At 37.7% G+C, this 24946-nt stretch overlaps 2 protein-coding genes across 2 annotated transcripts in view; one reads left to right on the top strand and one right to left on the bottom strand.

Annotated features, from left to right (window-relative positions):
• Positions 1-24946, top strand: part of rpl36a (ribosomal protein L36A) — a 202980-nt gene that overhangs the window by 150164 nt on the left and 27870 nt on the right. The gene's annotated exons all lie outside the window — the stretch shown is intronic.
• sptbn4a (spectrin, beta, non-erythrocytic 4a) overlaps positions 1-24946 on the bottom strand; it is a 29346-nt gene that overhangs the window by 3286 nt on the left and 1114 nt on the right. Inside the window, exons 3-19 of the mRNA XM_077241223.1 lie at positions 16287-16583; positions 15996-16199; positions 14678-14767; positions 13410-13688; positions 12539-12669; positions 11479-11683; positions 10937-11182; positions 10699-10833; positions 6322-6566; positions 6015-6153; positions 5046-5130; positions 4763-4953; positions 3701-4665; positions 2888-2948; positions 1669-1922; positions 831-1001; positions 15-57 (exon numbers count right to left, since the gene is read on the bottom strand). Of these exons, the coding sequence (XP_077097338.1) occupies positions 15-57; positions 831-1001; positions 1669-1922; positions 2888-2948; positions 3701-4665; positions 4763-4953; positions 5046-5130; positions 6015-6153; positions 6322-6566; positions 10699-10833; positions 10937-11182; positions 11479-11683; positions 12539-12669; positions 13410-13688; positions 14678-14767; positions 15996-16199; positions 16287-16583 (3741 nt within the window). The remainder of the gene's footprint in view (positions 1-14; positions 58-830; positions 1002-1668; positions 1923-2887; positions 2949-3700; positions 4666-4762; positions 4954-5045; positions 5131-6014; positions 6154-6321; positions 6567-10698; positions 10834-10936; positions 11183-11478; positions 11684-12538; positions 12670-13409; positions 13689-14677; positions 14768-15995; positions 16200-16286; positions 16584-24946) is intronic.

Genomic DNA, 24946 nt, shown 5'->3' with positions numbered 1-24946 from the left:
GGCTTTGTCTTTACCTCATCCTTAGCCAGGAAGATGTAGTCCCCTTCAGCAGTGGTCCTGAAAATAAGAAACACATAAATATATATGGAAAAGGTGTCAAAAGGGGAGGATCATATGAAGTTAAGAGTTTGTGGCTTTGACATACAGTAATGTACACTACAGTCCAAAAGTTTGGAGTCGGTTAGATTTTTAAATGTTTTGTTTGTAAGTTTCTTATCTATTTTATTATATTTTAAAATGTAATTTATTCCTGTAATGCAAAGCTGAATTTTCATCATCATTAGTCCAGTCTTCAGTGTCACATGATTCTTCAGAAAGCATTCTAAAATGCTGATTTGCTGCTCAATAAACATTTCTTATTATTATTATCAATGTTGAAAACAATTGTGTTGCTTAATATTTTTGTGTAAACTGAGCTACATATTCCCCAAGATTTGGTAGAAAGAATAATAAGTTCAAAAGAACAGCATTTGTTTGAAATAGAAATTATTGGTAAAAATATAAATATCTTTACTGTCACTTTTAATCAATTTAATGCATCCTTGCTGAAATAAAGTATTAATTTGCTTAAAAAAAAGATTCTTACTAACTTTTGAAAAGTAGTGCAATAAAGCCTCTGAAAAAAAATCTATATATATATTAAGTCAATCCTTCAGTATGTCCTGCCCCATATCTTTCCATTTCAATGGAAAATAAATCAACACAAAAAATTTCAACAAGCATCAGGTCTTTAATGGAATGTTTACTGAAAGTGCATTTCCTGCATAGTTGTTTGCCATTGTTTTTTGTAGATTAACAGGCAAAGCAGCATTATTAAAGATCAGTTGTACCTGAGAATGAAGACATTCTTCTTCTTTTTGTATCCGTTGGTAGTGTCAAATTCGCAGATGGCCAAGTTGAGAAGTGGCTCATCGTTGAAGGGTGTGGTCTTGTGTCGTGCGTCCTTGTAGAAACCGATCTCCCCTTGGTTGAGTACGCAGAACATATTAACCCACGACTTGCTGCAGGAGGTGCAAAAGGATAGAAATAAGTTTGTGAGTTATTAAGACATACCAAGGCATTTAATATTGTTATTATCCGACAAGCACACTCAGAACAGCATTACTACTATTCACAGGGTCATGACCACTATTGACCCCAAGTCCCCAATATTTAGAACAACGGTTGATCAATATGGGTTTTAAATTACATAAAAATAAATTTGGTCCCACAATTTTGAATATTACATCTTTGACTATTCATATTACATTTGAAATGAACCTCAGTATGGCGTATATAAACTTAACCCTATACTGCACGTAGTATATTTTAAGTATGTAAAAAGGGTTAATATCACAGAATGTAATCTACCTCTAGATTGTTGCAGGTTCAAGGTCATGCACCAACACTTTAATGTACATTAATTAATGTAATTTATACTTGCAGACTGTGTTTGTTTACTATCTAACAATATGCTTGCTATTCTGAACACGGTGTTATTTGTGGATAAAATTAACATAATTAGCTAATAGCTAGGTAACATGATTTCTGGTGTATTAGCAGTAGCGATGAAAAGCATTTAGATTATTCATAAGATTATAATGATCAGGAAAAATAATGAATAAAGCTAAAGATCATTCAGGACATGGCAATCAGTTACTAGTCATTAGCAGCTAGTAAGAAACAAACCTGTTTGGGCTTCTCTCCTTCCCCTCCTCTTCGTGTTTCCTGTACAAGAAGCCCTCGTGATGGACAGTGTGGGTAGGAGGCTGAGGTGTAGATGGGCCACCCTGAGCAGGCGCAGAACGGGACCTCCGTGGCTCTTCAGGTTCTTTTGGACGAGGTCTTCGCCGTGGTTTGGGGCGGTCACGAGCTCGAGGGCGATCCAGACGGCTCCCTGGTGCAGAGAGGCTACTGGATGGTCTGTACGCCTCTCCCTTCGCCTGAAAAAGAAGATATTCTTTGTGCATGTACGAACCGTTTGTTGATACTGAATGTGTGTATATGAAAATTAGTTGCATTTTACATGACATTCAAGTGCTTTGTTTGCTTATAAGAATATATGCACATACTGTACCACACTTTCACTTATATCTGCATACAGCTAAATTAAAGTTTGCATAAGATCAATCTTACCTAATTAACTAAATGTATAAAGATACTTAAGAGTCTGAGCTAAGATCACAATTCTGTTCTATCACCACTGCGCCCTTGAGCAAGACCGGGATACTCCAGAGGCACTGTACCTGCAGTAAGTCTACTCTTATTTTGACTTTGAATGATACAAATGGCACAAAATTCCTAAACCTTTAAATCAGTGGTGTGTGGACTGATTTAAAAGTAAAGAGACACACCTGAACATACACTACCAATCAGTTTGGGGTCAGCAAGTTTTTTTTATAAAGCAATTAATACTTTTATTCAGCAGGGATCCAATAAATCGATTAAATGTAACAGTAAAGACTTTAACATGGTTACAAGAAATTTTTCCATACATCAAAGAATCCTGAATCCAAAAATGTATCACGTTTACACAATAATATTTAAGCAACAATATTTAAGCAAGTCTTCAACATTGATAATATTGAGAATTGTTTCTTGAGCACCAAATCAGCATATTAGAATTTATTTCTGAAGGATCATGTGACACGGACGACTGGAGTAACGGTTGCAAATAAAATCAGATTTGCCATTAAATAAATAAATTACATTTGAAAATATGTTCTAAGGTGAGCCTTGGAAAATACTTCTTTCAAAAAATAACAAATCTTACCAACCCCAAAATTTTGAAAGTAGTGTATTACTAATTGTTTAGAGGACGCATTAAAATGGTGATGGGGAACGTGATGCATGATGTGAATTAAATTTATGACAAATATTAAATTCAGTACAGACACATGACACATACATGACAAGCTTCTCTCTCCTGAACTTGCTCAACAATCTCAGCCATAGTGGAACGCTTCTCCCTAAAAAAGATGAGAAAGCCAACTTAGAAGTTAGATACCCATATACAGATAAGAACACACACAGATTTGTTATTTTTTTCATGATAGGGACTTTCTTTTGACTTCTATGCTTTTATATTGAACTAATTATAGTTTCTAAATCTTAACCATAGACATAACCCTCACTACAAACTTTCAGCATTTTTATATTTAATTATCATTTATATGTCATTATTCAGTATTATTTTGTACACATTTTTATAGAGATATTTATATTTGGTTTAGCATTTGTTTTTGTTTTGTTTTTTCCTTTAAGTTTTTGTAATTTTGTTATGTGCTTTTGTCAGTTTTATTAGTTTTTTATTTTTATGTCAGTTTTAGTTGTATTAATTTTTATTTTATTTCAGTTAATTGCCAAGGAAACATTTCTAATTTTAGTTTTCCATCTAATATTTATATACTTTATTCCCACTTTATTTCAATTAACAAAAAATATGTGTAATAGTTTTAGTTAACAATTACAGCACTGCTCATCACTTAGTATGTTTATTAAGCTTCATTGAAACCGTTGGCTGACTTCAGGTTACTCTCCTCGCGGGGATCTTTAACATTAACCCAAACCCTAAACACACCACTAAAAGCTAATGCATTTTAGAATTTAAAAAATAAACATTTCCCTGTCCTTAAAGATAAAAATAATTAATAAATTAAGTAATCACAGAAAGGAGATTTTGGTCCAAACTATAGCCAAACAAACACATATACACGCTCACCCAGATGGTTTCTTGTCGGAAGGCTCTTTCCCAGATTCTGCATCGCTGGAGTCATGTTTCTGTACTCTCTGCTTACCACTGGCCTCCTGCTCACTGGACGACTGTCTCTCCAGTCTTCGACGGTAGCGCTCCTGCCTAACAATCATCGGGAGCTCGTTAAGTCGCGCCTGGATCTCCTGCTCGCTGGAGGTCTGTCGGCCAAGCCGGTACTCTCTCTCCCGCCGCAGATGATCCATCTGTGGGTCGGAGCGGCTTCCCCGGGGGTCTCTTTGTAAACGGCTGTGGATCATCTCTAGGGAGGGGTCCAGGCCCATAGGAGCAGCTGGAACGCCTGCTCCTCCACTGGCGAACTGAGCTCGGTGAGCCTCCAGTAAAGGTGAAACAGCTTTGTGAATGTGGTTGATTTTGGGCTGAAAGCAGTCAGCTTTCAAGTGTTGCCAAGCATAACCTATTTTGGGCTCTACCACCCCCACAGCACCTAAATGGTTCAGGCTATGGTAACTGGAGCCATCCTCTCCTAAAACACCCTGTTGGTTTAGTCCAGTGTAGCTGGAGCTGTTCACCCCCAAGACACCAACTTGTTGGTTTAACCCCTGATAGCTGGAATTATCCAACCCTGAAACACCCTGTTGTTTTAGCCCATGGTAGAAAAGACCCTCCGCCACAACCCCTGATGGCTGGTTTAGCCCGTGGTAGGAGGAGCCATTCATAATGGGCGTGTAGGGGTTCAGGGTGGACCCGAGCCGCTGAGCGAGTGTGTGTGTCACCATGTGTTCTGTGGCGTGCATGAGGTCCGGCCCAGGCTTGGACTCCAGAAGTGAGTCCTGAAGAGGGTTACGGAAAAGAGAGGAGGACGAGGACGAGGAAGAGGAGCTGGGCACAAGACAGGAGAGAGGGAACATCTGCCTGCTGAGGAGAGAGGAGGTAGAAGGTGGCTTGTTCAGTTCCTCCTTCATCTTCTCTGCCTGCAGATGGAGGGGAAAGAGAAATGTTAAACAAAGAGTCAATGAGTGTTTAGTTCTTCATTTTATGTTATTTATAAGTCTTTGTTTCCATAATGACCTGTCGTAATGAGCTGAAATGGTCCTTCCATGTGGCTGCGGCCTTCCTGAATGCTTCATGCCGGCGAATCAGCTCCTCTACCTCGTCTGTCCCGCCCCCTGTCTCACGAGTGTTTGGAGTGATTGGTTCTTTGATTGTGAGCCAGGACTGCTCTGCCAATCCTGGCTGGGTAGACTGCAGCCTCTGCTGGGCTGGAGGGCACAAATAGAGCTTATGGATAACTCTGAAGGAGGATTAAATTGGCAGACATTTGACATGATGTTACAACAAAGTTATCACTGACCTTGCTGAAGCTTCTCCCAGTGCTGTTCCCATCGCTCATTCAGGTCTTTCTGCTTTGCCATGACATATTCCAGCTTTTCCTTTACCTGGATCAGAGGGTATAGATATTGTTATAATTTATGAGCAGATCACAGATGGGAAATTATCCATGTTGTATGCCCGGGGCACAAAATGGGTGTATTCAATGCAAAGGTGCGCCACGAAAGAATAGCACCAAAACCATGTTAAAAAAAAAAAAAAAAAAAACGTATTTACGTCTTTCAAAAAGTATTAATGTGTCTTAATCATCAGAAAAAGAAGAAAATTATATCCTTCGATCTTTACATTACTGTTCAAAAGTTTGGGGTCAGAATCAGAACTTTTCTTTTTAATTTTTGGTGGTGGTGGGGGGGTTATATTTTTATTTAATAAGGATGCATTATATTGATCAAAAATCGACATTATACACTGTTATCAAAGATTTGGATTTTTCTATTCATCAAAAACTCCTGAAAGAAATACATCACAGTTTCCATAAAAACATATAGCTGCAGAACAGTTTTAATATTGATAACGATAAGAAATGTTCTTGTGTACCAAATCAGCATGATTTCAAATCAAAATGATTTCTGAAGGATCAAGTGACACTTTAAAAAAAATTTTTTTTAACAATAAAGTTGTAAAATATATAGTGAATAAAACACAGTAAAGTTTTTTGGTACTTCTTTGGTTTTCTCTGGTTTTATGTATGCTTTTGCATGTTTTAAAGAAATAGTTCACCCAAAAATGAAAATTTTGTCGTTATTTTATCACCCTCATGTTGTTCCAAAACTGTATGAGTTTCTTTGTTCTGCTTAACACAAAGGACGATATTTTGAAGAATGTTTGCAACCAAATTTCTTCAAAAATTGATGACAGTATTTTCCTTTTTGGGTGAACTATCCCTTTAAGGTGTGCACATAAATGGTTCAGTGTTTGAGTATGTGCCTACCTCTTCAGCTGCAGGGTTGCGTGCAGCGAGCAGCATCTTTCCCATCTCCACGCAATGCACAAAGTTCTTGCTCTTGTTATCTATCTTACTCTTCAAAATCTGATGTTGGGACATCATGCCCTCCAGCACAGAGAGGTCCCTGACACGTACACAAGGACCCACCCAACACCGAAACCCACGCCCAGACACAAACAAGAAACATGCACACACATTATCCTGATGAACGATGTCAATCGTGATTGGTTTAAAATTTAAATCCAACGGTATATTCAGGATGATTCCGATAGTTCTATAAATGATCTGGTACCTGGCATCGTCAGTCGAGCCAATTTGTCCCATGATTCCATCCATCCACATGCTCAGTTCTCGCACCACAGCAAAGAACTGGATCTTATCGGTTACTGTGGTAACCTGCACACGACTGCCCTCACATGCAACGAGGAGCTCTTTCCAGGCCTGCATCACTTCCTGCTCACGGCAAAAAATGGCATCTGCCTTCTCCCCGGCATAAATTGCACGCAGCTGAGCTGCATTTTCTTGTAGTTGGCGCACCTGAAGGGGGAAAAGGTAAAAACAAAGGTATTTGTTGTTAAGCAAATGCTTTTATTAAAACTTGACTTAAAACTAAAACTAAACATCATTTAAATTTAATTGAATTAAAACAGGGTTGCTGCACACTTTTTAAAGTCAGATTTAAGGCTTTTTAAGACCTTTTTAAGACCTTAAGAAATCAAAATGAATACCGTACATTAGGGGTGTGCAATATTGACAAAAATATATCTCGATATTTTCAATATTCTCGATAAGTTTTGTTGATAATAATTAGATGATATTTTACTGCTTGTGTTTTTGTGCTGATGCCATGGTTGGTTTAGGCCTGTTGTTAACAGCTGACTCACAAAGATATTCATATTATTCATATTCTATGCAGTGATCAGTTCACAGCAGTGACAGAAAATTTAATTTTTATTAAGGGGCAATATTTGCGACCTTAATTTGATTTCCAGAGGCATTTTTCACCTATATACGGACATTTTTAGATGTTCAGGATTGTTCAGGATTGTTGTCGATCATTCTGATTTCAGAACAACAAATACCAAGCCTGTTTCAAAAGTTACAGCTCCTTTATTAAACAAAGACAAGAATCTATTTAAGTTCTGCAAATGTAAAACTGAACTTAAACAATAGCAAAATATGATTTTAAATAAAGGTCATTGATGAGACAATGTTCTTTTTTTTCCTTTATACAGGACTTTCATTATTTAAGTTTAATGAATGTTTATGTATATTTAATATGCAATATGATTACATAGGCATTTCTTTCTGTATGTAAATATTTCGTTATTTAACGAACATGTACACTCATTCATAAATTATATTTATACACATACAAATTCATAATTTCAAGTGTAGCTTAATTTTGTTGTTTTTTTGTATTATGTCTATGATCTTTGTTACTTGATTTATATTTGATAAACCTTTCTTAATCAATGATATAAAATAATTACTAGTAGAAGTATTTTATTTAAATAAGTACTAAATTTTTATATAAACTAATATAACAATTTATTTGCCAGGCTAAAAGCGGGATCTGACGTCCGGTTTTATTGGCAGGTACGGTCGGCTGCCAGCATAGACAGTAAAGAAATGGACACAGCGACCCCCTTGATTTCAACGGAGAAACGTGAAGCCCATTAGAAGCACTCACTTCCCGATGGCTGAGCGTACTGCACAATTCCGAAAAAACGTTGTTGAAATATTTTTGTCCCATTGCTTTTATGGACTCTCTATATATGGGCTTCTCCCTTAACTTTATTTCTCCATGTCCCCCCGATTGCCTCATAGACAGTAAAAGATTGCTGCGAGTTTCTCTTCCTGTCTATACGGTAATTTCTCACGTGGTTATGACGCAAACGTTAGCCTATTTTTACAAAAACGGCTTCTACGAGGCCATAACGTAAGATACAAAGTAATGGAGCCTTTTATACATTTTCGTGTTTCTTTAGAAATAAATAATGGACAAATAAAGTCTTTGGACGCCTCAGATGTAAAGTTATTCGCTGTCAAAGTGACGCCAAAATGAATGGGAGTCAATGGAATGCTAACAGCAGGTGAAGTTCTGCTAGAATGGCGGCCCCCAGGGAGGCTTCAGTTTCCGGCTGATGGATTACCGCCTTGGCTGCCAGTGGCAGCTACTTCCGATTTTCCGCTGAACCCCCTCTCATCCATCTTTGCAGTGCAGAGATGACACAGAAGCGGCATCAGATTCAGAACTGGCATTAATATATTTACACTGCATTTACAATTGCATAAATAGCTATGAGATTGTTTTTTTTTATTCAATATTTAAATATGAAATGATTTCTAATTTAAAGGTTTTAATTAAAGGGTACTTTAAATACTAAAACCGCCAGTAGGTGTTGGCAAGTCACTGTCTTAAAGGGATACTCCACCGTGTTTTCATATTAAACTATGTTATTCACTTAACTAAGAAAAGTTGATACATACCTCTCTTGTCTCAGTGCGTGCACTAAATCGCTCTGTCTTGCGGCGAAACTTTGTTAGCACTTAGCTTAGCCCAGTTCATTCAATAGGGGCCAAACAGAGAAGCGACCAAACACCTCCACGTTTTCCCTATTTAAATACAGTTACTCGAGTAGTGTAACTCGACCTAGGACGGTGACACAAAATAAAACGTTGCACTTTTCTAAGCGTGTAAAATGGATAACTATATTGTATGGCGGAGTACCATAGCAAGAGCTTGGGAGCACTTCGACCTGGCGCAGTAATATCATGACTCATGAAAAATCCTCTCACCGGCCCGAGTGATGATATTACAGATATTACTGGTGACACTTTATTTTGTGTCACCGTCCTAAGTCAAGTTACACTATGAGTAACTGTATTTAAATAGGGAAAACGTGGAGGTGTTTGGTCGCTTTTCTGCTTGGCCCCTATTGAATGAACTTGGCTAAGCTAAGTGCTAACAAAGTTTCGCCGCAAGACTGAGCGATTTAGTGCACGCACTGAGACGAGAGAGGTATGTATCAACTTGTCTTAATTAAGGGAATAACAGTTTAATGTGAAAACACGGTGGAGTATCCCTTTAAGTGAGTTGAAGGAGTCAAACTGCTCCCGACGAGCTGGGTGGCGCCTTGCATGGCTGACACCGCCGTCGGTGTATGAATGTGTGTATGAATGGGTGAATGTGAGGCAACTATGTAAAGCGCTTTGGTGGCCATTCGGTCTGTGAAAGCGCTATATAAATGCAGTCCATTTACCATTTACCATTCATTCAACCGATTTGTTCAAATGGCTGATTCATTTTAGAAAGAGTGTCATTGAATCATTAAATTGATTCGTTCAAAACGCAGATTTCAGTCAAAAAAAATCATCACTGTCTGTTGCATGGAGACTCTGCTATGGTTTCATTTAGAAATTTTTGTCGGCAAAATAAAGGGAAAACAAACAATATTGACAATATTGTTTATAAAATGTAACTGACAATGTTCATTTAACTGTTGTATAAAATAAATGTCATATTTACAATCGTGCACGGGAAAACGGCACTCTTGCTCATGTGATATTGAATTATAACAACATAATATGATATAAATATAACACAAAAACTCATTTGGGAACATACATATAACTGCACACATCACACAGTGAAAGCACGAGAGACAAATGCTTAGCTTGCGCACAGTGACTCGTACACCGTTAAAACAATGATTACAATATCATAATAGACAATACCTATCGCACACCCCTACGCACATAAAGAATGAACTTACAATTGAACTGACATTACCCATTTTCTTCTCCCTCTCTCCTCCTGTTTCGCGTGCAGGAGACAGGCGTTATATATGCTGCCGCGAATGACGCAAATTGTCACGCGAACAAGCATATCCACAAAGAAAGAGTAATAAAAAAATAAAATGTACGCTAATTAGTTAGTTTTAATTTGGAAAGCATTTAGATATGTCTAAGTCAAAGAGTCATCCAAAATTTAAGACCTTTCATAAGTAAAAATAAGACTCAAGACTTTTTATGGCCCTAAATGTAAAAAATCTAATTTAAGACTTTTTAAGGATCCGCGGGAACCCTGTAAAAGCTACTTGTTTTCCTCTTAACTTATTCTGATTGGCTAAAGTCATTATGAAATAAAAAAAATTACAATTTTTATTTATTTATGGAATTTTTATGGAATATACATGTAGCAATATACATTATTAAATTATTTACCCGTACACATATATTTTTTTTTAAATCCTGTGCCCTCATAATCTTTAATCAAAATAACTTCCCTCTCCCTCTTCTCTCCGCCGTTATTTACATGGTAATTGGCATTAGAGCAGGACAACCTGTCACTCACATGGGGATCACAGCAATAGCAAACTACAACAATCCAATCAATTCCCATTAGACAATATGAAGTCCCATTCTACATTTTTTCTTGTTCAAGAAGCCGTTTTACTCCATTTCATGCCAACTTTAAAGTATTCAGCACTGTGTGATGGTTGTAATTGTGTTTCTGAGTGTTGTGCTCATCGGCTGAAATGGGAACCACCCCTTGCTGGGTCAGGAGGACGAACCAGCCTAAAAACTTATTTATCGTGGCGGCTGCCCCTGGTCAGAACAGGTGTTGTTGTTTTGTGTGAGTGTGTGTTAGTGTGTATCTTACCTGCGAGACCAGCAGCTGCAGGGAATGCTCGAAAGAGTGCAGAAGTCTCTGCAGTGTGCCAGGGTTGGCCGAGCTCACCTGACAGGACCTCACCTCTGGCAGCTGTCTCATCTTTCCCTCAATCTGGACCAGCACCTACAAAACACAAACACAGATACATTGATGATCCTTCAATAAGTAAATTAACTGTGAATGTGTTTAAAAAACATGCTTTATGGTTGTATGTGTGCTTGAATACCTCCTGACAGTCAGTGAAGAACTTGTGCAACTGGAACGAAGCTGCGAGCATCTGCGCTCTGGTCTCCATGAGCTCCAGAAGATCCGCCCAGGACTCGTTCAGTCCGTCCTTCCACTCGGCGATGGTGGCAGCATCAGAGTGACTGCAGTCAATCATCTCATTCACCATCTTATTGACAGAATCCATCTGTTTCTGACCCACTGCACGCGTCTCAGAGGAGAACCGAGTAAAGCTGCCCTGCAGAACCTGAGAAAATTAAATAACACAAAAACAACATGAGCTCAAAGAAGTTGAGACATTTCTGAGTGAAACAAAATATTCAATGGGAAAAGACGGGACTTTTTTTATTAGCTTAGTAGCTTAAAACACTGCCTAAACAGCCATTTGTTTATTGGTTAATATTATTTTCTGTCTAAGGGATGTCAGAAGGAAAGGAAAATATTTTTCAGTGGAGGAGCAAATTCATTTTGGGTTCATTTTGATTTCATCTTGACTGGAAGTCAGTATATTACATCCCTGAGTTAAGTGTGAGCTGGTGATACCGTAACATGCTCCAGGTCCTGGCCTAACTCAGTGGAGCTGGCAACGGCCTCCCTCTCAGAGATCCATTTCTCCAGTGCCTCCACCTCTCGCTTCAACTGATACAACCAGTACTGCTGCTCCAGCTTTGTTTTCCTCTGTTCCACCAGGTCTTTCAGAGACACATACAGCCGGTCTATGTGAGCCTGCTGTTTGGTGATTTGCTCACTGAGATAGAAGCAAGAGAAAGAAAAAGCATGGGTTAAATTCTGAGAGAGGGCCACACTCCATTTATTGTAAATCGATAAATCTACCATTTAAAAGTTTGTGGTCAGTTGTTTTTTCATGTTTTCAAAAGAAGTATCTTATGCTCATCAAGGTTGCTTTTTTTATCAAAAACAGTAACAACAGTAATATTGTAAATCATTATAAAAATGTCAAACTGTTTTCTATTTGAATACATTTTAATGTATTCCTTGTAATGGCAAAGCTCAATTTTAAATAGCCATTCCTCCAGTCTTCAGTGTCACATGATCTTTCAGAAATCATTCTAATAGGCTGATTTGGTGCTCAAGAAACATTTCTTATTATCATCAATGCTAAAAACAGCTGCGTCGTTTAATATTTTTGTGGAAACCATTATATATTCTTTTTCAGAATTCTTTGATGAACAAACATTTTAAATGTCTTTTCTGTCACTTTTGATCAAATTAATGCAGACTTATTGAATAAAAGTTTTCATTTCTTTAAAAAAGAAAATACTGACCACAATAATGGTAGTGTAGGTATAGCATGCCAGAGCCTGATGGACAGCGCAATCAAATATTTGATTATGCAAATTAGAACAAGTGACTGACTGATATGTAAAATGCAGCTTTTGGCTATGTAATTTTGGACCAATTAGTTTTTACTGTGGGAGGGGGTACACAGAACAATACAACAGAAATAGAAACAAAGAAACCAACAAAATGTAGAGCCTGCCACTGTCGTGGCTAGTTAGGCCAAAAACTCAGATTCACATGGAAGAGATTTGTTGCAGTGTGCCTGATTTGGACTTGGTGTAAATGAGATTTTTATATTTACCTGTCTGGATGTCCCAACTCAAGCATTCGACGGCACTGCTGTGACAGTGAGCCTACTGTCTCTGCGTAATTCTCTACTGTTTGCTCTAAAGCCAACTGCTCTTTCAGTAACCTAAGAGTGCTGGTCTCGTCCTACAAAGAAAAGAAAAGAAAAGAAAAGAGAGAGAGAGAGAGAGAGAGAGAGAGACTACAGTTTACAACCCTGCTATAGTCTCTATTCTGAAAACTTTTAATAAACACACACATACACATGCCAGTGTATTAACAGACTGTAATGCATTACCTAAATAATACTGAGTAATGACGTATGAAAAACCGCGTCAATTAAATCAATTAATTCAGGAGGTTTCGCTCATTTAGATTCCATGGACCCCCAAAATATGATTATTTTCATGAGAGGGTCCTCCATCCTAAAATTGTAAAGGCTTCTATTTATTTTCTTGCATAAAGGCCCAATTGTGAAAAATGTATATAATAAATGTCTAAATATTATTTTTTTTAAAAGATCTATTTTCCATTAAGTTAATTATTACTATTTTTCCCCCATAGCACTGTACTGTTAGATGCCTTTTTTTAGAGCCCGAGTACCGATGGTGTGAGAACCCTATTGGATTTGCTCTGTTTATTTTCTTTATTATTATTATTAGAATTTTTAATAAAAATGTTTAAAAAAATTTATTTACTTGTTTATTGTAATCAAAATTTTATTTATTTTTAATAATATATTATATATAATATAATTTTTATTATCATTTTTAAATATCCACAGACCCCCTAACACTCCCTTGCGGCCCCCTGGGAGTTCCCAGACCCCATTTTGAAAACCCCTGATTTAAGTGATAGATGGATTGAGTTTTGGGTACAGTACATACGTTTCCGTTTTCCTCATTGAGGACCTGAAGCTTCTGGCCACTGAGCCAAGACTCGGCCTTCGCTGCCTGGGTATAGTACTGCTGGGCGTGACTCACAGCATCCAGCATCACTGTGCGACGTTCCATCTCTACCTGAAGCACCTCCCACAGCTGCCTCACGTGCCCAGCCCCCTCCCCCACAAGCTCCACCTCTGGGGTCCTCAGGGCAGCTACGGCCTCTGCCCGGTCCAGCACCTCCTCGATCCGCCCTCTCCGAGCCTGCATCTCCATCTGCAGCGCCTACATGTCCAATTATTCACACAAGTGAAGTTTCCATCAAAATTCATCACTGGAAGCCATGAAAACCAGATAATAACCTCAGTCTTAAACCACAACAATATCCAGAATTCTTCAAAATGACTAATGATGTATCAAAAAACAAAGATAGGTAATAATAAATTAATAGTTTGGCTTTTAATGCAAGTTCACACCAAAAATGATTATTATAAAGGTAGCTGTAAAAATAACCATATTAGCATCCATACCAACGAAATATAACATTCTGTTTATTATAAGCACACGCTCCAGTTATCTTGTCTGCTGTGGGCATCCCAGTTATCAGTACAGTTATCGTCCTTAGTGTAAATAGCCCTTTATAAATGTAGCTGATAATCGACCCAAATTGACTGACAGATTCCACAAGCCATTTTTATATTATTTGGCTGTTGGCCTGCGACACAGCACTGAGATAAATACATTCCCAAACCTCTTATTTAATTAATTTATCTTATTTAGTTTGCTTCCTCTCTCTTTTATAGTCTTATCGATTTGGAATGTTGGCAGGAAATATCCTCTTACATCATTTTATGAATGTACAAATAACATACATGATTGTTTAATGTAGAAGTTACAGAAGTTGGTATCCCAAAACAAGGCAAACAGTATCAAAGGAAAGAGCAGCATTGACTGTTTAATTACTGTGATCAAAGCTAAACTTTCAAATTGCTTAGATGGACACTTTCTCCCAAAAAAATGTGGGTAGGTGATTGAAATTTTGCGTCAATTCTTTGGCATTTATGATGATTTAAGGCTTAAAATTAAAGCTGTTTATTTAACACATTATTTTAGCGTGACTAATTGTAAAAACGGAGCATATCCCGCAGTGATTGTCTTTATTCTTTATCACAGAAACACTGCTACCTGTCTGAGAATGTCCCAGAATTGTGTCCAACCTCAAAGTTCAGAAAAGGAGACAATAGTTTTACTGACAACAGGTTTGTAACACCCACCTCATGGTTTTTGAATAAATGCTGGACACTCTGCAGATTTGTCCCATATTCTGTAGATGAGGCCAAATGTAACCGCTCCTGAATCCATATCTACAAAAAAACAAAATAGAGAAATAGTCTATCTTTACTATAGATTTAGGTATAGTAAAGTACATAAAAAAAATGTTCATGAAATTGTGAGTAGTTACCATGGAATAGCTATGCAGTTGTTAAAGGGGCATTCGGCAACTATTTCAACTTAATAAAACCGTTTAGAAATCACTTGGATGGTTTAATAAGCTGTTCTGGAGAGAATGGTGACTTTCCCCGCTCCCCCCAGCATTCCTAGGCGGAAAACCAACCTTGCAACCTGGGGACTAACGTCCCGGTAAGTTGGAAATAGGAAGTCTCGTGAGAAGCGAGAACGAGCGAGAAAAACAAACTGCTTTACGGCAATTCGACATAAACACACACGCCGCCCTCAATGTGTACGATGTCTTACCCACCTCGGTAGACATTGCTCCACACGATAAAGTTGGCCGGCTCCGATAATAACAAATGCACATGAGCAGCGGTAGAATGGGGGAGGAGGGTGCCGCAAATGAGTTTTTTACGACATTGTTGTGATATATACGCCCTACAGCTGTAGGGGGAGCTCGTTGAGAGAACATGCGACAACAAAAGTGAAAATCAGCGAAGAAATAGCTAGAGTTGCCGAGTGCCCCTTTAAGGTTTCTGATAGGGTTGCATTATTAAACTGAAATAAAAATCGCTTTTTTACCAAAATAAAAGCTTGGGCATTTAACGTTTGAAAATTAATAAATGAAAACAGACATAATTTTAGTACTGTAATTTTACAGTTATATTGTAAAATAAAATTATTATGTTTTTCTTAAATCAATTTTTTATTTCACAGTGAAATATATATTCACAGCCAAAGTAAAAACAAGCACAGCAAACTTGGTACTTTTTTAAAATTGCATTTTAGATCGCAATCACAATTTTTATCAGAAAAATCAATTCGATTTTTCCCAAAATCGTGCAGCCCTATGTTCTTAAGTTTGTTTAGAATGTCCTTATGCAATTGCAAGGATTTGAGTTAATTGCTATCTTTCTAGGGAGTGACTAAGTGATTATTAAGCTGGAATTTTTTTTGACCTTTTTCTGCTCTTCTATTGCTTAGAAAAGTAATAACTTCACTCCTTAACAAGCAGAATAATTTAAGATATGCATTATGTCCAAAGCACAATATGTGCAAATTTTAATACTTAAATGAGCAATTAACAAATAGTGATAGGAAGCACCACAAACTAAATGGAGAAAAGAAAGTAACACTCACAATCTCTTCCTCCAGGTCCTGGGTGACTTGGTGCATTTCTTTTGAGGCAAGAAGGATCCGCCTCCTTTCCTTCAGAGGCTCAATAAGACGCACAATTCGGGTCTCCACCACATCTCCTTGCTCTTCTACTTCTGGTCTCCGGGGATCAGCATTTCCTCTGACTTCGCCAACACCATGATAAAGCTGCATTTGGGCTTCCAACGACTAAGAGATGAGTAAAAGTGAAATTACAAATGGACATGCAATTTGCCAAATCAAGAAATATAATTCAGTGGCTGTTTCTGGTCTTACTTGTATCCTCTGGAGTTGCTGGCTGAAAGTGGGGCGGGGCTGAAGGAGGGTGGGTTGAGTGGTGTGGGCGGAGCTTAGTGTGGGTGGCTGCCCCTGTATGACGTTGAGATGCTGGTCCAGGTCGCTGAGGTTGTTGGTGGGGAGGTCGATAGTGCGGTGGTTCTGGGTTTCAAAGAGCTGGCGAGCCTTGACTTTGGTGGTGTTCTCCAGATGAGACCAGCACTCTCTGATTTCCTTCAACTTTACCTCCACCACCGATCGCAACTCAGGCTGTTCCTGGATCAGCTCCTCGCCCTCCTACACACACAAATGTAACATAATCCATAGGCTTGTTACTGCTCTGGCCCTCAACCATCATCCTTGCCTGAGTGTGTATGTGTAAGATGAAAAGAGATCAAAGTAAAGAGAGTATCTGTCTCTTCAGAGCCATGGCTGAAGTCCAGCCTCTTAAAATAGGGTTGCCACATACACATACACACTCACAGTCTCTCTCCCTCTCCCTCTCCCTCCGCATCAGTGTGTAAAGGTTCATTCTACCCTGCAGAGAGACATGAAATTAAATTCACTCTTGAATCTCTTTTCAAAGCTATCTACATCGCTCTTTCCGTCACAGAACCGTCACTGTGTGTGTGTGTGTGTGTGTGTGTGTGTGTGTGTGTGTGTGTGTGTGTGTGTGTGTGTGTGTGTGTGTGTGTGTGTGTGTGTGTGTGTGTGTGTGTGTGTGTGTGTGTGTGTGTCAACGTGTGTGCATTTGTGTTTCAGTATGCAGTGCAGCATTTCTCCTTTTGGCACAAGTCGCCTGCTCCCTGTACTGCAGAGTGTGTGAGAGAAGGAGAGAGAGAAGGCAGAGAAACAGATGGAGAAACACAAAGAAAGATAGAAACGGGGAGAAACAAAAAGATAGAGAGGGAGCGGAGAAAGAAACAGGAAAAAGGGGATTTTGGATGGAAAACAAAAAGATGGAAAAGGGAATGAGTATGAAGATGGAATGAAAAACTAGATAGATGGTTCTATCTGGATGCTAAGGTATTCTAACTGATTGTTAAGTATTGCTAGGGTGTATTAGCTGGTTGCTAAGGTGATGTGGCTGGTTGCTAAGGTGTTTGAGCTGGTTGCTGGGGAGTTGTGACTATTGCTAAGCATTGCTAGTTCTAGATGGTTCTAGCTGGTTGCTGGGAGCATCTAAGGTGTTCTGGCTGGTTGCTAGGCATTGCTAGGGTGTCTTAGCTGGCTGCTTTCTGGCTTAGAATTTTCTAGCTGATTGCTAAGCGTTGCAGAGGATCAGCACTGGCTGATTGAGCTAGTTGCTGGGGAGGTCTGACTGGTTGCTGACAGACAGACAGACAGACAGACAGATAGATCTATGTATACCATCAAAGTAGCACGAGAGCGACTTGAAAGCATACAAAGCCGTCTAAGTTGAACACAACTAATGTACACTCTAAGGACATCATCATGTCCCGAGATTGGTCCAGCCGCCTGTCTGTCATTGAGTTTGGAAGTGGGGGAGGGGGCGGGATCTTTTGCAAAAAAAATTATCCAATCACAGCGGGACATGGTGTCATTGCTTCTACTGTTGTTCAGGTCTCAAGAGAATCTACATTCAAGAGATTAGATTTGAACAAATTCTGAGTCATCCAACATTGAAAATGATTAAGGCTAATATGAAACTTGTGAACTTACGAATTTGAGATAATTAAGCTTATAATAATGTTATATTATGTTTCTTAAATTCTGTGGATTTAGCTCACAATACAATAGTAAAGAATCAAAACATTTGGTTTAGGTATGGGCACAAGTACCCAAGTACTTGAAAATGACAGCAGTGATTGATCATAAAAAAACGATGATTGGGTGACTTAAAAAAAAAGATTAATGAAAATATAATAAAGTGCAAGCCGTGCCAGTCTGTTATATACATAACAGTATAATCAGAACTTTCTTGTAATAGAATTTTGTTGATTGTGCTTCTGTTGCCCTTTTTGCGCAGTTTTTGGTAAGAGCACATTTACAATGGGAGTTGCAAATTTTGACTTGCACAGTCAAGCTAATTTGTGCAAATTTAATTTGCAATATTGAGTTTATTATGTATACTGTATACATCAGGGGTGTAACAGTACATGTATTCATCCCAAACCACCACACTATGGACATCACGGTTCAGTGCGTACAGTTAGACGACGGATACAGTCAGTCACAGGCGATCCACACTCTAATCAAGAAGGTGGCTCGCGCCTCGCGCAGTAATGCAACGCTGTTTGCTAACCGCCACAACAGGAAAAAGAGTAGCAGAAGAAGAGACCATCTATGCACCACCAACCCAAAACAGTTCAGATGGCACGCAAGAATTTGCTAGTAGCCTATAGGCCTTATTCACAGCAGCGCCATCTTTGAATTTTAAAGGGAATGAAAGAGAGGCTGTGAAGGGTTTGACATATCTCTTCAGTGGGTTGTACTTTTTTTTAATGTGTTTTTGAACACTGCAAAAATAATTTTCCAAGCGGATGCCATTGAAAACATGGTAAGTCTATCCCTCACAGCCTCGCTTTAATACCTGTCATGGCGCTGCTCTGAATAAGGTCTATACGCCAAGTTACGATTATTTTTTGTGACGCGCTCCACAAGCTTCACGAAAAGGAAACCGGGATGACAGAAAGCGGCTTCCTGTTTGTTTTCTTTATTTTTCAAAAGCACAATGTTTTGTATTAATTGTGTGTACACAAATAAAATCTTTACAGTTTCGAATGATGTCTTGCGCTTATCTGTATGACAATAAATGACAGAGTATTTTAAGTTCATTTGGCATTGTGCTGATATATGTCGTGGAAGTCTCACTACAGTCCAGTAATGAAAAACATGTGTCCTGGAAATGGGAAGCCTCGGGTGCCGGACATGTAAATGTACCAAACATGTAAATGTACCGAACTACCAAACCATGACCCCAAAACCGAGGTACGTACCGAACCCTGACTTCTGTCTACCATTACACCCATATATACTGTGTGTGTGTGTGTGTGTGTGTGTGTGTGTGTGTGTGTGTGTGTGTGTGTGTGTGTGTGTGTGTGTGTGTGTGTGTGTGTGTGTGTGTGTGTGTGTGTGTGTGTGTGTGTGTGTGTGTGTGTGTGTGTGTGTGTGTATGTATGTATGTATGTATGTATGCATGCATGTACACACACACAGTAAAACTTTGAAATGTACAACTTTTTTTTTCGAGGAGGCATGCACCCGGATCCCCTTAGAGGGACCGAGATCCACCCACCACAGTTTCACCATATATATATATATACCATTGTTTCCCACAGGATTTGGTGATTTGATCTCCCTCAAAGGGGATCCGGGGGCATGCCTCCCCGAAAAAAAAGTTTTACATTTCAAAGTTTTACTGTGTGTGTATATATATAGACAGCGCTTCAGTTTACCGTTGTTCATTCACTCTTCAGCTTCCACTCCAACAGCAATTGATTTGTTGAATATTAATGAAAAATTTCAACATCATCAAATATGATTTTTTTATTTGAACCAATCATATTCTTTTTAGATTGATTGTTTATTTTTCAAAAACATTGGATCATTATTAAAATGAGACATCTAGAAATCTATGGAATAAACCGACGGAATTCTAAATTCTAAAATGAACTGTATAACTGTAAAATAGATCCTAGAGTTCTGACACAGCTGTAGCCCTGAAACAAAATCCTGAAGAACAGAGAGAGAAAAGGAAGCATGTTCCAGATTGCACAGAAAGCAGAATTAGACTCTCCGTCTTCAAATTGAACAGAACAAGCAACCGTCTGACAATTCAAAGTCAAATGCACAATGCGTTTAGACAAAAACTTTGACTTGACTCAGTGAAGCAGAAAACAATTTTCTACACAGCAACACAGAATATTCAACATATATACGAATTCCGTTGAACCTGCTGGTGAATCTAATTCACAGCAGAATTCAGATTATAAAAAGCTATTTCACTCATGAGATAGGTTCGCATGTTTGATATGGTCCACTGTAATCGGCCGAACAAAGCTTTGAAAATGTTGGCAGTACCAGAACAACATTAATCACAAGTTTCACAAAAGGCCTGGACATACATGTGAGTGACTCACACCCACATAGAGTAGCCAAGAAGCTACTGATTTCCACTGGCATTTACGGATCAACAGTATATTCACAATGACTTTGTTATTGATAACAATTTACATGACATAGAAACAGTGAATACAGTGAGGATTTTAATGTGCTGTTTATTTGCAAATTGCATTTCTTACAGAAAGTGTCCTTAGACTAGTAGACTAGCAATCCTTTCTTGCGAAAAAGGAGAGTTATGACAAAGATGTTTTAATAGCAATGTTCACTTAATGTGATAGTTCAACCAAAAATTTAAATTACCACATGGTTTACTTACCCTCAAGCCATCTTAGGTGTATATGACTTTCTTCTTTCAGACAAATACAATCGGAGTTATATTAAAAATATATCATTGGTCTTCCAAGCTTTAAAATGGTAGTGAATGGCTGTCCTGATTTTGAAGTCCAAAAAAGCGCATCTCCACGCAGCTCCGGGGGAGTTAATGAAGGCCTTCTGAAGCAAAGCGTTGCATTCGCGAAGAAAAATATCCATATTTTAAACTTTATAAACTAAAATAACTAGCTTCCGACGGACGGCCGTAAGCATCAATTTATGGAGAAAGAGTGACCTCTGACCTGACGCATGACGTATTGACGAAGGTATTGAGGACAGAGCATAACAAAACACCAGTCACAAATTAGAAGTCGAAAATTAGAATTTTTAAAGAGAAATGTTGGATTTCGGTTTAAGAGAGGAGGAGCTTGAGTTTGTTAACCAGCCCTATTTGTTTGAACCGCAAGAGGCGTCAAAGCTTACGATACTCCTACATCGCATCAGTGGTTACTCTTTGGCGTAAGTCGAGGCATAGGAAATCAGCGTAGGCAATCTGCCAAAAGCTAGTTATTTTAGTTGATAAAGTTTAAAATATGGATATTTTTCCAACAAAAACCCATCGCTTTGCTTCAGAAAGCCTTTTTGGATTACTTTTATGATGGATGGATGCACTTTTTTGGACTTCAAAATCAGGACTGCATTTACTACCATTATAAAGCTTGGAAGAGCCTGAATTTTTTAAATATAACTCCGATTGTGTTTGTCTTAAAGAAGATAGTCATATACACCTAAGACAACTTGAGGGTGAGTAAATCATGGGTGAACTATCCCTTTAAGTCTGATTGTATGTGCAGTAAAACATTTTTAACAAATATTAACATGTTATATTATATGTAATATTATATTTGTGTTTTATAAGGTTATAAAGTAGTGCTGTCAATCGGTTAAAAATGTACTAATTAATTGCATATTTTTCTGTAATTAATCGCGATTAATCGCATTTAACATTAAAGTTTTTAATATTTTTTTATATTGTATTCCTTTCACATTGAATCTCCTAGTACTGATACTGATGTCTCTATTAAATGGATTTGTTTTCTCAATTTTAGCCATAATTAAAGCCATTCAACATTACAGTATAACTGAAAGCTATCAATTTTAACATTAAATGGGCTTTAAAAATACTATAAATTTACTATAATAAAAAAAACTTTTGTAAGTGAGCTTAACATAAATTGTCTTTTAAGTACTTTTTGTCTTTTAATAAATTGTACACCAATTGTAATAAAGTCACATTTAGCTGTGCCTTTAATATATATGGGGGGTTTTCTACTCATTTAAGACTGTGCTTCATGAGGAAACTCGACAAACGGGAATTTTGACATAACTTTGTGTGTTTTTGTCCGTTCGAGCGCAAAAGACAACTTAAAGTGGCACAGGCACGCTGTCTGAAGTGGCATTCAGTGTGCATTTCGTTTGTTTGTTCACAAAAAGCCGCTTCACAGTCTTATCACACTTGAATGGTTTAATAGCACTTGAATGAAAGATAACATTGTCATGTAGCCTACTGTAGCGCAGCCAAAGGATGACAGAAAAAAAAAATGATCCTGCATTAATTGCGTTAAATATTTTAATATATTCATATTAAAATAAATCATCATCAATATATTTTATATATTGTCATATTAGATGTCATATTTTTGGCTATATTTTCCAGTCATATGTCCCATACATAAAAAATATCTCTATTAACAGAACAAGTTTTTCTTGCCACTTGAAAAGATTTCTAAGGAATAAACCAGTCTGACTGCTGCCTGAAAACTGATTGCTGACTTTAATAATTCCTGTAAAAGGGCTGCTCCTCTAGGCAAGCTCTGACACAGAAGTATCAGAAAATAAACACAAGTGACATTTAAAATCAGCTTGAATAAAGATTAGCTTAATTATTACAAAGTAGTACAGTCAGCCTAAAGGCTAGAGAGTTTAGCATCTTACATCATCTATTCCTTGGTGAACTGTAAATAGCAGCAAACTTCGATAGTAGTAAATGGAAAGAAATATGAGAAGAGAAAACAAGGACAAAACAGAAATATAGCAGGCCCACAACATCTAAAAAACTGTAATTCAAACATGTGAGACAAATCCACCACAAGCACACAGTGAAGAATCAACAAGGCATTTGAGTTATTATTCATCAAATCTTCTATGCAGCAAAAGGCATCTGAAATTTCTGGGCATAGTTGGATTGTTTACCACATACAAACACACTATTCAATCAAGACAGAAAAATCTTTGTAGCAAAGCTTCTTCACTTATGTTTAGATCTTCTGTCCAACCTTGCTTTGACCAACACTACATGCTTGCAACTTTGTCAACACAGCATGTACATCTACCACACACACACACACAAAAAAACCCACACACACCAAACCATGGACCTGAAATATCAGCATTTAATGGATTCATATTTTAGTAACTCTTGGTTTTGTACATACTTTTGAGACAATTTATCATTTGGGAAACATTCAGCTCATGCTTGTACATCAGCTTTTCACCCACTGTCAGCATGAAAAAAGAAGTAGCAGTAGCAGCATCTATGCAGCCATACAGCAACACACGATGCACCATGTCACATGGTTTCTTGCTATTTTCTGTGATCAGCATTACTAGGAGATATCTTACTTATACCCATTATACCTTTAAACTGATTTGCATTCATATTAAAGTCCCTGCCATCCCACAAGAGGCCGTATGACTTCAGACACTTCACAGTGACATTTAAACCCAACCATGACACATCAGATGCACCAGGATGTACTGTTATGTATCAGGTCATGGATAAGCAATCTTTCAGGACAGCATGTACCAGATAAGAACAAGTCATCTGGAATCAAATATTGTATTGCAGGGGATCATAAAGCACCATAGACTAACTGAAACAGAGCATGTAATTTAACATGCTATACAGCATTTAATGGCTACTGATATTAAAAATAAGATGTGAATATACATGTAGATGTAAAGAGCGTGGTAGGATCATGATATTAAGGACAGCAGAGGATCTTTCTTTTCCACCGGCCTTGTCTATCCACTACTGCTCTTCATTTCCACTATCAAGCATTCCATGACCATTATCACTATCAAGCATTCCATGACCATTATCACCATTCACCACCAATCTTTCTTCTCGTTTACATCACTAAGGTTTTTTTTGTGTGAGAATATCAGCTTGAGCTTGACACTAAAAGCTAAAATGAACAGTCGTTTTCAATGTCAAATGCTTAAGTGAATGTAAGAAGTATGAAATATTAAGGTGAGAAAATGTCCTTCAAGAAACTGTGCTGTCTTCAGCTCATCTTGAATCAAATAATCTTTTCTCAATACATCCTCAATCAGAACCAAATGCCCTCAACCAATCCACAACCAATGTTAAATCTGTCCTCAACCTATCCACAAACAATACCGAATCTTTCCTTAATTTATTCTCAACCATTCCTGAATGTCCTTAACAGATCCTCAATCTGTCCTTAACCCAATCTTAGCGAATCCAGAATCTATCTTTAATAAATCTTCAATCATCCTTAACACAACTGAGTCTTATTTTTTCTGCCTTACTTCTTATGCAATCTGCTTTTTTACCCACAATCCCTCTTGGCTCTGTATTTATTTCCATACATCCCAGAGTAAAGGCATGGTCTGACAAGCATTTATATTGATTATCTAAATATTGTAATCCAATTTTCTTATGCTTTTCATAAGTCTAATTTTCAAGTCTGCATTTATTTGATCGAAAATATAGTAAAAACTAATATTGTGAAATAGAAACTTTTTCCTGTGATGGCAAAGCTGAATTTTCAGCAGAAATTACTCCAGTTTTCAGTGTCATATGATCCTTAAGAATTCATTCTAACAAGCTGATTTGGTGCATGATAAACAATTCTATTATTCTTTTTTTATCAGTGTTGAAAACAGTTGCTTTTGAGTGCTGCTTGATATTTTTGTGGAAACTGTGATGTATTTAAAAAAAAGATCTTTAATGAATAGAAAGTTTAAAAGAACAGCATTTATTTGAAAATAAATTGTTTGTCTTTACTGCTACTTTTGATCAATTTAATGCATACTTGCTGTATAAAAGTTGTAATTCTTTTTTCTTTGTTTAAACCTTACCGACCCTAAACCTTTGAATGGTAATGTATACATATCCTTATATTTTTATTCCAATTTATTTATATAAATTTACAAAGAATCTGTGGTCATGTATA

The sequence above is a fragment of the Siphateles boraxobius genome, unplaced genomic scaffold (assembly GCF_051911475.1).
Source record: "Siphateles boraxobius isolate OS27281-9 unplaced genomic scaffold, OSU_SipBor_1 24, whole genome shotgun sequence".
Taxonomy (NCBI): Eukaryota; Metazoa; Chordata; class Actinopteri; order Cypriniformes; family Leuciscidae; genus Siphateles; species Siphateles boraxobius.
The sequence above is the reverse complement of the archived record's forward strand: the minus strand, read 5'-3'. Positions and strand labels throughout refer to the sequence as shown.